The sequence below is a fragment of the Antrostomus carolinensis genome, unplaced genomic scaffold (assembly GCF_000700745.2).
Source record: "Antrostomus carolinensis isolate BGI_N321 unplaced genomic scaffold, ASM70074v2 scaffold3338, whole genome shotgun sequence".
Classification (NCBI taxonomy): Eukaryota; Metazoa; Chordata; class Aves; order Caprimulgiformes; family Caprimulgidae; genus Antrostomus; species Antrostomus carolinensis.
The window spans coordinates 103,345-115,850 of NW_010334863.1; the positions used below are offsets into that span (position 1 = coordinate 103,345).

At 40.0% G+C, this 12,506-nt stretch overlaps 1 protein-coding gene across 1 annotated transcript in view; it reads left to right on the plus strand.

The window, feature by feature from the left end:
• Window positions 1-12,506, plus strand: part of LRP6 (LDL receptor related protein 6) — a 71,498-nt gene that overhangs the window by 52,214 nt on the left and 6,778 nt on the right. The window contains exons 12-17 of the mRNA XM_010174314.2: window positions 953-1,164; window positions 1,354-1,544; window positions 5,939-6,148; window positions 7,925-8,050; window positions 9,410-9,604; window positions 11,283-11,393. Coding sequence (XP_010172616.1) covers window positions 953-1,164; window positions 1,354-1,544; window positions 5,939-6,148; window positions 7,925-8,050; window positions 9,410-9,604; window positions 11,283-11,393 — 1,045 coding nt within the window. The remainder of the gene's footprint in view (window positions 1-952; window positions 1,165-1,353; window positions 1,545-5,938; window positions 6,149-7,924; window positions 8,051-9,409; window positions 9,605-11,282; window positions 11,394-12,506) is intronic.

Consider the following 12,506-nt stretch of genomic DNA (forward strand, 5'->3'; position numbering starts at 1 on the left):
TACTTTTGGAATATCTAAATAGTTTAACACCCAGAACTTTTCTAATGCACCAGGTTTTTGCCAGCTTCAGCAGAATAAACAAATGCAAGACTTGTAGGCACACCCTTTCATAGAGGCGACAAGCCAAATAAGAAAGGCAAATTTTCTGGTGAAGTTTAATTTGGGAATGAGAGGGTGGAGGCTGCTCACCATAAAAGCATGAAGTTTTCCGAAAAGGTTATGTAAGGCTGTGAGTTATCAATCCTCTTAAGATTTTTTTTAAAGTTCATGAAAGATGTCACTTAAGTTCACCTTTGACTATAGGGAGACTATGCAGTTTCTTTCTAAAAAAAATAAAATAAAATAAAAGGCATGTGAACTCCAGAGGTCTGGACCAGTAGAAGGCAAGAACTTTGAAACAGAAAAGTGTTAACTGGAAATGCTCTAAAGTGACTGTCTTAGGTTAGCTGATATCCTTTCTGTCTGTTGGTACAGTTGCCTTCCTGTTTATAATTCTTCTTATGTTATGTCCACCAAGTGTGATGGCAGCAATGGTGGAGAAAAATGAGGCAAAATTTCAAGTGCTGTCTGGTTGTAGAGTGCTAAATGTGCTGGGTTTGGGTTTATCCAAACTGAACTTATGCTGTCAAGAAAGCAGATGAAATGCAGAAACTGACCCTGGGTCTTCAACATAGAGACAATTTGAACTTAGCTCAAACTTACTAAGTCTTATGGGCTGCAACCAACTTACATGGGTTGCCATTACAACAGACCATCAGGACTAAGTGTCTATATCTGATTAAAGGTGTTGGTGGGACAACTGGACCTGGGTGTCTCCTTACTTTACAGTAGTATTTTGTCTGCCTTCTTTTGCTGAGTTATAGTTTGATGTGGTGCATCTGTAGCAAATAAAGTTGCTCACATTGGATCAGATTAAATGTTCTTCTGTGGGTTGTTTTTCTTTCCTTTGTAGAGCCTCACTGTTGTGACAAGTCCAGTTCCCAATCAGAACCTAGATATGCAGCCTTATGACTTGAGCATTGACATCTACAGCCGCTATATCTACTGGACCTGCGAAGCTACTAATGTGATCAATGTGACACACCTGGATGGGAGACCCATGGGAGTGGTGCTGAAAGGAGATCAAGATAGGCCCAGGGCCATTGTGGTGAATCCAGAGAAAGGGTATGTAGCTGAAAGTGATGTGGGGAAATTCAGGCTGAAGGTCGTGAGAATCAAATTGTTTTCTTGCTGCTGGTTCATTTCGGTTTGTCAGAATGAAAATATCTTTGACACTTGTTGTCTTGGTCATACAGAAAAAATGTGGAAAGATCAAATAAACTTTTTTTTTTTTCCTAATCATTCCTGTTCCAGATACATGTATTTCACCAACCTACAGGAGAGATCTCCTAAAATTGAGAGAGCAGCATTGGATGGAACTGAACGAGAGGTCCTTTTTTTCAGTGGCTTGAGTAAGCCCATAGCCTTAGCTATTGACAGCCAGCTGGGCAAGTTGTTCTGGGCTGATTCAGACCTGCGGAGAATTGAAAGCAGTGACCTTTCAGGTAGAGTAGCACTTTAATTCAGTGATTCTCTTGTGTGGTGTGGGTGTGGGGGAATGCAGAGAAAGGTATCTTCTTTTCCTTCCTACTATAAACAGTCTGTACTGTGATTCTAATCGCTCCATAAATTCCCAGCCAGGGAATGTGCATGATTCATTCAGCATGCCTTTACAGTCTCATGCCTCTATCTATGATTTGCATTATTAATTGCTACACATGCTATTTACTCCAGTTCCTCACTGCAAGACCTTTGTGTGGTTTCCCAAAGTCAGTTCACAAATAAATTGCAGCAGTTTTGGAGAGGGGAGGGAGAAGGTTGTTCTTAAAGGCATTGGTTTTGGTGCCCTAATCTATCAATCAGAGGAAAGTTTCCTGTTAGTGGAAAAATCTTTCCTGCAGAGTTAAAGCAGCAGGTGTGCAGGTCACTTCTGTACCTGTCATTTAGGGTGAAATGAATGTGAGAGGGATAGAGCAGTTCTAACACCTCTCTGTTCTCAAAAAGATCCTCCAGCTCTGGAATTCTCTTTGCCTGTTCCCTAAGGTGGGTTATGCTACTTGTCTGACCTCCTCTGTGAGTTGATTCAACTCACTTAACCACATAAGCAAAACAGTAACCTAAGAACAATATACTGAAAAATAAAAAGAGAAAACAGTGTTCTGTTGATTTGGAAACCTGAATTGGTTCAACAAGAGTCCAGCAAGCAACGAGAACCGGAGCAAGAGAAGAGACAAAATCATGCAGTCAGGTTGAGTAAGAGAAACTGAGATGTCTGTTATTTACTAGTGATACGTAGCAAGCTGCTGGATCAGCTCAGCTGTCTCATGTGGCTTTGGTAGTAATTTGTTGTGATACAAGCTGGGCTGGATGTTGCTGATGGGAGTGCCAGGAAATTCTGAGCCCATGCATACACATCTCTGTTAGGTGATGGGGTACATGCCCACCTCGCTCTGCTGCTAGTGGACAGCAGTGGCAGAATTTCTCCTTCCTCTACAGTAAGTCCATCTCTGATTTGAAAAGAGCCTGTCCTTATATTTCATCCGAGTGTTATTCTGTGAGAAGCATAAGTACATGTATAAGGAAATAAGGATACACTTTGCAATCTGTGGGTGAGTTTGGAAATTTAATGATAGCATGGTAGTTTGTAGTAACGTCTTTCACTGATGACATGATACCTTCATTCAGAGAAGCAGCATATAATCCAACGTACACCAGTGTGATTTTCAGCCTTTTATTAAGCTGTTAGAATAAGCTTTTGTTTTGGAATTTTAGGGGTCTTAGATGATTGGAATTAAGGGTCAGCAAGATACTAATTTTTTTTCAGTGATTAACATGGTGTGTGTCTGGAAGATTCAGGGTCACTAATGAACTGTGATAACCTGACTGTTCACTATTTTAAAACACAAGACACAAACTGAGTTAGTGAATTGGTTTTTATTTTAAAAGTGGTATGGTGTATCCCACTATGTTCTAGGGTATCCTAGATCCAGGGTCTGCATGAGTAAAGTAATATGCAGCAGCAGAACATCGTACGTGCTTTGTTTCTCTCTTCATGTCTGTTATCTGCCAGGAATGAGGACACCAGGGGAGGAGATGGGTCTAAATTCTCATCTACTCTGTTTTTAATGATACTGCCTTTTTTTTTTTTTTTTTTAAAGGGGCAATTGGATTGCCAATGTTTATTGGATTGCCAATGTTGTGTAATAAAGGCTCACCATATTTTTGAAGAACATGAAGAAAAATAATTCCAAAACCTCTCTTACTTTTTCACAGTTGCATGACAAATAAATTGCTATAATCATCACAATAAGTTGCTGACTGCTGAGATGCATTCCTGTGCTTAGGAATGCTGATTAATAGGCTCTTTTGACCAGTAGAGTAATTTTTCTGCATGTTAGCTTCTTAAAAACATGCACAGTCTCTTGCTCCATCGACTGTGTAGATTCCGTACCCATAAAGAGGAGGAGAGCCAGAATGCCTTTTATGTGATGCAGTCCTTCTCTTCCTCCCTGTCCTTCAGGCATGCAGTTAGGACTTGGTTGTGCTGCCCAAATGGGAGATCCTGTTGAAGCTAACCAGATTCTTCCCATGATTAAGAGGTTGTTTATGAAAAGATGACTGGAATTAGCTCCCTACCATGGAAACTATTTGGAAATTAGTTCTTCTATTCCAGAATAATTAGTGTGATTTGGAAACATCTAATGATTCTGGAATTAAGTAATTTTTATTTGGAAACAGAATGAGCTATGGGTGTGTCCTGATTTTTTCCGTGTTTGTTTTTAAGTCTTTTTGTAAAAGGTATTGCTGGAAAGCGAATGGTGATGCCAGGAGTCAAAGCTCCTCTTAATCACATTTCCCTTTCATCTGACATTCCCAATAAAGGGGACTACCACCCTGATGAGCCAGCTTCAAATTCTATTGTTCATTTATGGAAGGAGGGATTTCAGGATCTCAGTTTAGTCAGAAATAGACAGTTACACTTGGTCACAAATATTAAAAAGAAAGATTAAGACGTTAAGGGAGTGAAAATTTTAAGCTTCAGAACTTTGAGGTGCGTACTGCAAAATGCCATGCTGATTGACAAGGGCATGGCAGAGCAGGGCACGTGCAGATTCCATTTGGATAGGTTAAGGTCTTAGTTTTAATTGTATTCCTTCCTGTCATCTTTGTATTTTCTCCTATTCCCATCTTGGCTTTTCTTCTCCTCAAGATGCGGGTTGCTGTTTCTTACCTTTTCCCTATACAATGAGTCATGTTCGTGGGGGTTAATAGATGATTGCAGTTGTTTAGTTTGACTTGCATCACTTAGTCTATTAATTTCTCTATTAGTCTGGGTCTAGCTTCCTTCAGAATCCATCAACGCCTTTTCTTAATCAGATCATTGCTGGTGTTGTTCCATAGTGGTGGGTGAGAGCCCAGTCTAGCTGAGAATTAATATTTGAATTTCTGTGTTCTGCTTTAGGTGCTACCACTTGCTAAATGTTTGGAAGGTTACTTCTGAGCTCTGTATGCATTTAGTGAAAAGGAGATAAATATCTTTTTCATAGCTGAATTTGTTTCTAAGTAACCGTCACCAACATACCATTGATTAAATTCTCTACAAGCCAAAAAACATTTTTGCTCCTCATCAAAACAGAAGGATAGAACATGTTAAAATTATAAAATCATAAAATATATGTGTCTTGTGTCATATAGCATTATCTTCTGTGGGTATAGTAGAGACATGGTAGAATTTTTCTGTGGTGCTCAGTTGTACTAGGATGTTTTTACAGGACAAATTATAAAAACTTACTGGAAATTGTTTAGTTGATGAACATATGCAAAGCTATTGTCTGCTGTAGTAAAAGTAAAAAATAAGTGTAGCAGTTATCCCGGATATCTAAAATACCAGGATTTATATGTAAACTTTCAAGCTGTGACCTAATTTTACTGTGTGATATTGTTTCAGCATTTCAAAATGAAAGGAGATTCCTTATGTTTGTGAGTAATTTTATGTGCAGAATCTGATGAACCTCACTGAATATTTGAGCATTAGTGACTATGTGAGGTCATGTAAAGTAAACAAAGCATAATTTAAACTGTCACTCTGTTAGGTTTTGAATGACATTTTCCTTCTGTGTAATGAGTTATGAAGTCTTCGCTGTCTTTGGACAGTCTTTAACGATACCTTTAAAACAGCTGCGGACTGTCTTCTGTTTATGCGGAGTGTTCACCATGAAGTGTGGCAGTTGCTCTTGTCTATATTTAATGCCAGGTAATCTAGCATAAAAGTCAACAAATACTCTTCAGAGGTGTAAGGCTAAATCTTCTTGGCTGCTACTGATGGTTGCTAAAGGAACTGAGGAAAGTAAGTCTTCACTAGGAAGAAGCATTCCCAGTTTAGCATGAAAACCTTTAATACAGTTGAAACAAAAGAGTATGAGGAAGTCAGAAGTCAAGTGTTTACCTTAATCTCATAATTCATATGAAAAGTACTAATTACCTTGTCTTCACTTGGATTTTATCTTGTATTAGTTAACTCAAGCTAATAATCCATCTTCTTATTCCCTGTTGTATGCCAAGACAAAGCAGTTAATCTCTCGGAAAAAAGGATAGAAGAATGAAAAGAATTACCAATTCCCATAATATCAATAAAAGACTGGATAGGCTCATGAGAGCTGAACCCCCAACTCCAGATGCTTCTTAAATACAGAAAATGTATTTGAAGCACAAAAGCTGTCTCCTTGATGAAAGCAGAAAAAAAAAATGATCAGAGGACCAAGATTGATTGTATATTTATAGTACTCTTACCTGGTAGTGTAAAAGTAGCAGAAAATAGTGGTGTGAGTAGCATAGAAAATTTTTGTGATAGTACTTCTGTTGATTCTAATTGAGCTAAACCACTCCTTCCCTTCTTCAGGTGCTAACCGGATTGTTTTGGAAGACTCTAATATCTTGCAGCCTGTGGGACTAACTGTATTTGAAAACTGGCTCTATTGGATTGACAGGCAACAGCAGATGATTGAAAAGATTGATATGACTGGTCGAGAAGGACGTACAAAGGTCCAAGCTCGTATTGCACAACTCAGTGACATCCATGCTGTGAAAGAGCTCAACATTCAGGAATACAGTAAGTGCAATCACTGTTTGCAAGTGTAAACAGTGCCTGTGGGGCTTGAGGCAAGGAGTGGCCACAGAGAGATGAGCCTGTTTTGTCTTTTCAGTGATTGACATCAGTGTAGATCGAAGGGGCCAGAAGCTGGTATCATAGAATGGTATGGGTTAGCAGGGACCTTAAAGATCATCTAGTTCCAACCCTCTGCCATAAGCAGGGACACCTTCTGTTAGACCAGGTTGCTCAAATCCTCATCCAGCCTGGCCTTGAACACTTCCAGGGAGGGGACATCCACAGCTTCTCTGGGCAACCTGTTCCAGTGTCTCACCACCCTCACAGGAAATAATTTCTTTCTAATATCTCATCTCAGTCTCCCCTCTTCCAGTTTAAAGCCATTTCCCCTCATTCTATCACTACCTGCCCTTGTAAAAAGTCCCTCCCCAGCCTTCCTGTGGCCCCTTCGGGTACTGGAAGGCCACTATAAGGTCTCCCCGGAGCCTTCTCTTCTCCAGGCTGAACAGCCCCAACTCTCTCAGCCTGTCCTCACAGCAGAGGTGCTCCAGTCCTTGGATCATCCTCGTGGCCTCCTCTGGACTTGCTCCAGTAGGTCCATGTCCTTATTATCTTGAGCCTTGTACGTAGCCAGGATGCGAGTACATCTGTTACCTTTGGGCAGTTGGCAGTGGACTAGAAATCGGTCACAAACCCAGCATCACATTTTGTTGCTGGCAACAATTTCATTGGTAGGCCCATACAGGCACCTGGCATTTGAGTGTCTATAGGCACAGTGGAAACATCCTGTTATCCCTAGTAGACAATTATGTCTGCGACTCACTAGTGAGTTGCTGTTAGGTGCTTACTCCGTTTAGACAAGCACAGCTCTCAGGACCTTTTGCTAGCAGTAAATGGACTGCCTGCCTCGAAGGCAAAGTGAACAATTTCTGTTGGTGGCAATTCATATTGAAAGCAAGTGACAGAAGCGCAACACTGCATTGCACAGAGGAAGTGTGTATTAGATATGTTGAGTGTGGCTGCACTTCTAAAAGTTTTCTGTTTACCAGAATACAGTTTTTCTCCATACACACACGCCTGAAATGATGAGAGCTGGATGGTTAAAGCAGTGGAGTTGCCATCATGCTGGAGGAAATAGGCCTCGTTAATAGGCTGTGATGCATGCCTTGGAGAAATATGTAGAAAAATGACTGGGGATGTTTAAAGCATCTGTGCAGCCTACTACTGGTTTTGTTTGCTGTTAATCTCAGTAAATCTGTCAAGAGTTCCAAGAGAAGTATGTTGTTCTTATTAAACATTAAAATGAAGAGACATATTTATCTAGAGCATATTAATTTGAGTTTTGGTGACAGTATGGAAGCTTCAGAATTCATAAATGAGAAAAGTTAATTTTTCCTATCAAAAACTGTTAAAAAAATAAAGTATGGAATCCAAGGCATCTTCTTGTATTACTAATGCTGCTATTTTTGCTGCAGAACTAATTCTACCTCACACAAGAAGCAAAATGCTTTGAGTACTGTTTACTGTTTTAGTAGACTCCATGGCATATTTCTCACAATGTTTCAGATCACGGACAATGATCGATGTGCATGATAATTATTGATGTGTGTAAAGGGAAAAAATGTATACAACAAAATACAACTTTTTCAGAGTTGTTTTCTCCTTCAAGGAGAAGGAATTAATAATAAAGGGAGTCCTGTGCGCCCAAAGAAATAACTGAAAGGTCAAAAAAGAAGTGGGGATTTCTTGTCAGTACCTGTCTTATTTCTAAATTCACAGGACAACATCCTTGTTCTCAAGATAACGGTGGCTGCTCGCACATTTGCATCGTGAAGGGTGATGGCACCACGCGCTGTTCTTGCCCGGTCCACCTTGTTCTGCTGCAGGATGAGCTGTCCTGCGGAGGTAAGTCCTTCCCATGCTTTGTGTCACTGAGCTCTCAGCTTCTGGGTTGGAGGGAGTCTTCATCTTTAGAGGTGGCTTCTGAGTGGAAAGAACATTACAATGCACCAAGTGCTTTTATATACTTTTACATGCGTACCTCTTTTCCCTCCCAGCTAAATCTGCAAGTATTGAGAAGGAGAAAGAGAAGAGGAAAAATTCACTAGTTGACTGTTGAATAAGGATTTCTGGTCACCCTTTCTACTTAAGACCACTGAATGATTTCAACTTGATTTTTTTTAATTGTGTGATTTTTTTATTACTTTTGTCTATCGCTTTGTATGTTACCCTTTTTCAAATGGTGGTAGATTCTCATGTTCTGGCTTTTATCTGTCTTTCTGAGCTGCAGTCCCAGAAGGGCAAGTTGCCTCCTCTGTGGTGATACAGCCACTGTAGCCTACACCCTGGTGTCTCCAAGGGTGGGGTTGAAATGGAGGAGAGGAGAGGCAGTTTGGTGTTTGAATCTCTTTGTGCCACCATACTGAATGGATTTATTATGCAACCTTCTCACCATCAAGGCGACGTGTGGTCTCACAATGGAACAAGAGCTAACATAATCCAGATATTTTCTCAGAGCAAGTTTAATACCAGGCCAAAAGGGGGAGGAGGAAAGGGGGATTTAAAAAAAAAAAAAAGGGAAAAAAAAATCCCCACTTACTGTATGAGATTAACAGTTACTGTAGTAAATGTTAAATAACAGCTAACAGCTGTGTTGAGGTAGGGAGCTTGACGAGATGGAGCAATTTTTTGTCGTTTTAAAAGAATTTAGACTGAATAGAGCTGTCGAGGGCACATAACTAGACATTGAGTCACAGTGCATCCATCTGCAGTGCATTACATCCTTTTAACGTTTTCTATACAATGACTGTTGAACATTAAAAAGAAAGTCATCAGTGGTGTATATGGTGGTGTTGGAGGAAAGGGGGAGTAGAAAAGTATACTGGTATTAAATGAAGACTTTTGAAGACCTACCAAGCGAAGGGTGTAACAGGCTGAAGTGGGAACGGAAGAAAATAATTGTGTTTTGAGTGTGCATGTTTCTGTGTTCTTGTTCTTTGTCTAATGAGCCTCCATCTATGTGAGCCTGCTTCAGTCACATGAGGCTCGAGACCTGCAGAAATGACTGCAGAGGCAGTGGGGAGGAAGTTACCTTCTGATGTAGCACATTTATCAGCTGCCTGATAAATCAAAGCAGCTGAGATCTTCTTGTCCTTACCTGTCCTGATCTACTCTTTGTTCACGTGGATTTTTAATTTTTGTTTGTTTGCTTGATTTTTAAAGAACCACCAACATGCTCCCCTCAGCAGTTCACCTGTTTCACAGGTGAGATTGACTGCATCCCAGTGGCCTGGCGCTGCGATGGTTTTACTGAATGTGAAGACCACAGTGATGAAAAGAACTGCCCAGTGTGCTCAGACACCCAGTTCCAGTGTGAAAGTGGACAGTGCATAGAAAGTGCCCTGCGATGCAATGGAGAAGCAAATTGTCAGGACAACTCAGATGAGAAGAACTGTGAAGGTACAGAGCTGTCATGGGGACACTATAATAGATACCAAAGTTACTGCTGAGTAGGATTTGGAAGGATCTGAGATTCTGCTAGATTTTAAACTGATCTATTGAATGGGCAATGATTTCACAACTCCACACTTCTGTCTTTCCACCTGTGAGACAGAAATAACACCCATCTCATGCACAGTGATTTAAGCTCTGTTTGTGAAAAGTACTATTAAAAAGGTATGTTTTTAACCTCTAAAAGCCAGGTAACTGGGAGTGAATTGGAAAGTGGAGCAAATCCTTGTCATAGTTTTTTGTGTACCTTGAGCTGAGTAAAGGTCTTGAGGTTATTTATTTTATAATACCTGAATAAAATTAAGCTTTTGTGAGTAAGTGGGAATGTGAGACAGGTGGGATTTTTGGAGACCTCTTCTTCCTATAGAGCACAGCAAAAGAGAGTATTTAAGCCATCATTACAGAGGGAAATGGTGTTACCAATACAATGAGAATTAAGTTCTTTTAGTTTTGGAAAGGACAGGTTATGCTGGTGGAATCTGAACTATGCCACCACTATACAGCGTGAAACATGAGCAAACTTGCCCTTTCCCCAGTGCACAAGTAGTGAGGAGTTGTAGGGACAACTTCTAAGCTTGAAAGGATGCCTCTTCCCTATATCCTTTCAGTACATTTTCCTTCTTTGAAGAGATTGTCTGTCTAAGGGTCTTTGAATCAAGGCTGAATTTCTTTCCAAAAGATGTGCTCCATCTCAAACAAAAGCATACAGACCAATACAGAAATTCCTGTGTGAAGAAAGATGATTGTAAGCCAGATGAGATGCTGACACCTGAAAATATTTTGTGTAAGCTAGCTTCCCAGTTGCCATCCAGCGACTGGAGTTATAAGACCAGGGGCTGTTTATCACCTTCAAAGTGGCCCCGTTATTCAGAGTATTCAAGTTGATTACAGGTCAGAAAAGCCTTTAGTTTAACTTCTTAATTCAACTGAAGTCAGAAAGAATTTCTGGATTTATGAGAAACAGGAGACAAAAATATGTGTAAACAACAGCAGCCAGCACCTTGCCTGCAGTACCTTTTTCCCCCAAAGAGGTAGTTTATTTTTTGAGAGTACTGGCAAAGCTCCAGTTTTATCTTCTGTCTTTCATTTTTAGTTTAAAAACATAATATCAAGTGAAATACATTGTCCCACGATCAAGGAGTTTTCTGGTTTACAGGAAGAGCACAAGGGCGTTGAGAAACCACGTTTATCTTAAACAATTTTGTCATCTTGGTTTGGCAGATTTATTTTTAATAACTCAATTTCTCTTATTACAGTAAATGCTTAGCGGCGGGGATTCTTATAGCAATTTTGCAATAACCATGTCCTGGGATAAATGCCCTTCTGCTTCTGAGTTATTTTAGTCAAGGTAACTTTATCTTGTAGTGTTGTTATTGTGAATAGGCAGTAAGAACCAGGTACCCAGTGTGCGGTATCTTCAGCAGAACACTGTATCACTATTTCTGCACGGTTGGCATGAAGGATTTCAGTGTGCCATTGGCTGTTTCAAGAAATGAAGCCAGCAGCAGGCTAAGCTCTCTCAAGATACTCCTGATTGTATGCTTTGTTGTCTTGTTTTCTTAATTACTTTAAAGAGTAGAAGGCTTCAGTACTGACTCTTGGTGTGTGTTGTGGGTTCTCTTTCCAGTGCTTTGTCTGACCGATCAGTTCCGCTGTGCCAGCGGGCAGTGCATTGGGAAAAGCAAGAAATGTGATCACAACCTGGACTGCAGTGACAGCTCCGATGAGCAAGGATGCTGTAAGTGTAGAACCTCACACTAGAGACTTGATGTCAGTATCCAAAATTTGTTTCTTACTTCTTGTGTGAATTAGATTTTATTCTGCCCACCAGACTGAGTTAATTGTTCCCAGAATTGATGCTCCTGTTTGTTCGCTGCTGTCGTGCAATTAATGCACAACGTGGTGGAATAGGAATAACAAAAATAACTAGTGTTATGAATGAGTAGTCTCTGAGACAGGGCAGGCTAGGAATTTTTCCCCTTACCTTTCTAATATTTTAAGAAATAAAAGGTTTGTTTTACTATAACCTGTTCGTATGCTGAGATGGTACGATTTTAAAAAAAATATTTCTAGCAGCATGAAGCTTATGTGTAAAACTGTGCTGCTTCGTAGTTTTCTCATCCAGGGGATTAATAGCAGGTGCTTTTAGAATCAGAGGGGCACTCTGTTTACAAAATAAACCTTCTAAAAATTTCCTTTGTATCTTGAAAATATGTAATTCTGAGCTTGATTTATGTGTAATGTGCGATATCCCCTACTTCAAAATCTCCAGGGCTCTACAAGAAAACCACTGCCTTTAAATTCTAACTTGAAAGTTCATTTTCACTGTCAGTGCTTTGAAAGAAATTGTAAATAGGAGTATCTCCTCTTGTGTTGGAGATCCGTTTATCATGGTTGACACACATGTAATTTGAAAACGCAAACCGGAGTAGGACCCTTGATCTTAAGGAGTCATAGGAGGTGTTCTGTCATGCTACCAAGTTATTAGTGACATTATCACAGACCTGTATAGTTATCTTTATTATAATTCATATATTTCCTGGTTTTGTAACCAAGGATGGAAAATTAGCCCACCCACAGCAAGACTACAGTTGTCACTGTCCCTCTTCCAGTGTGATCGGAAGTCTGTTTACTTATCTCTGTAGACTGTGACAAGCTGGTTAAAGTGTGGGTTTGGTGTTCAGAGAGAAGAAAATGTGTCGAGGAAAAGACTTTCAGTAATGGATAAGATGTAAAACACTGACTAGAACAGGAAAATACTTTAAAGTCTGCTTTTCTTGTCAAATTCGTGAAGCACAGGCAGGGGGTTGTCAGTTATTCCCAGAAATGTCATTGCTTAGGATTGGTATTG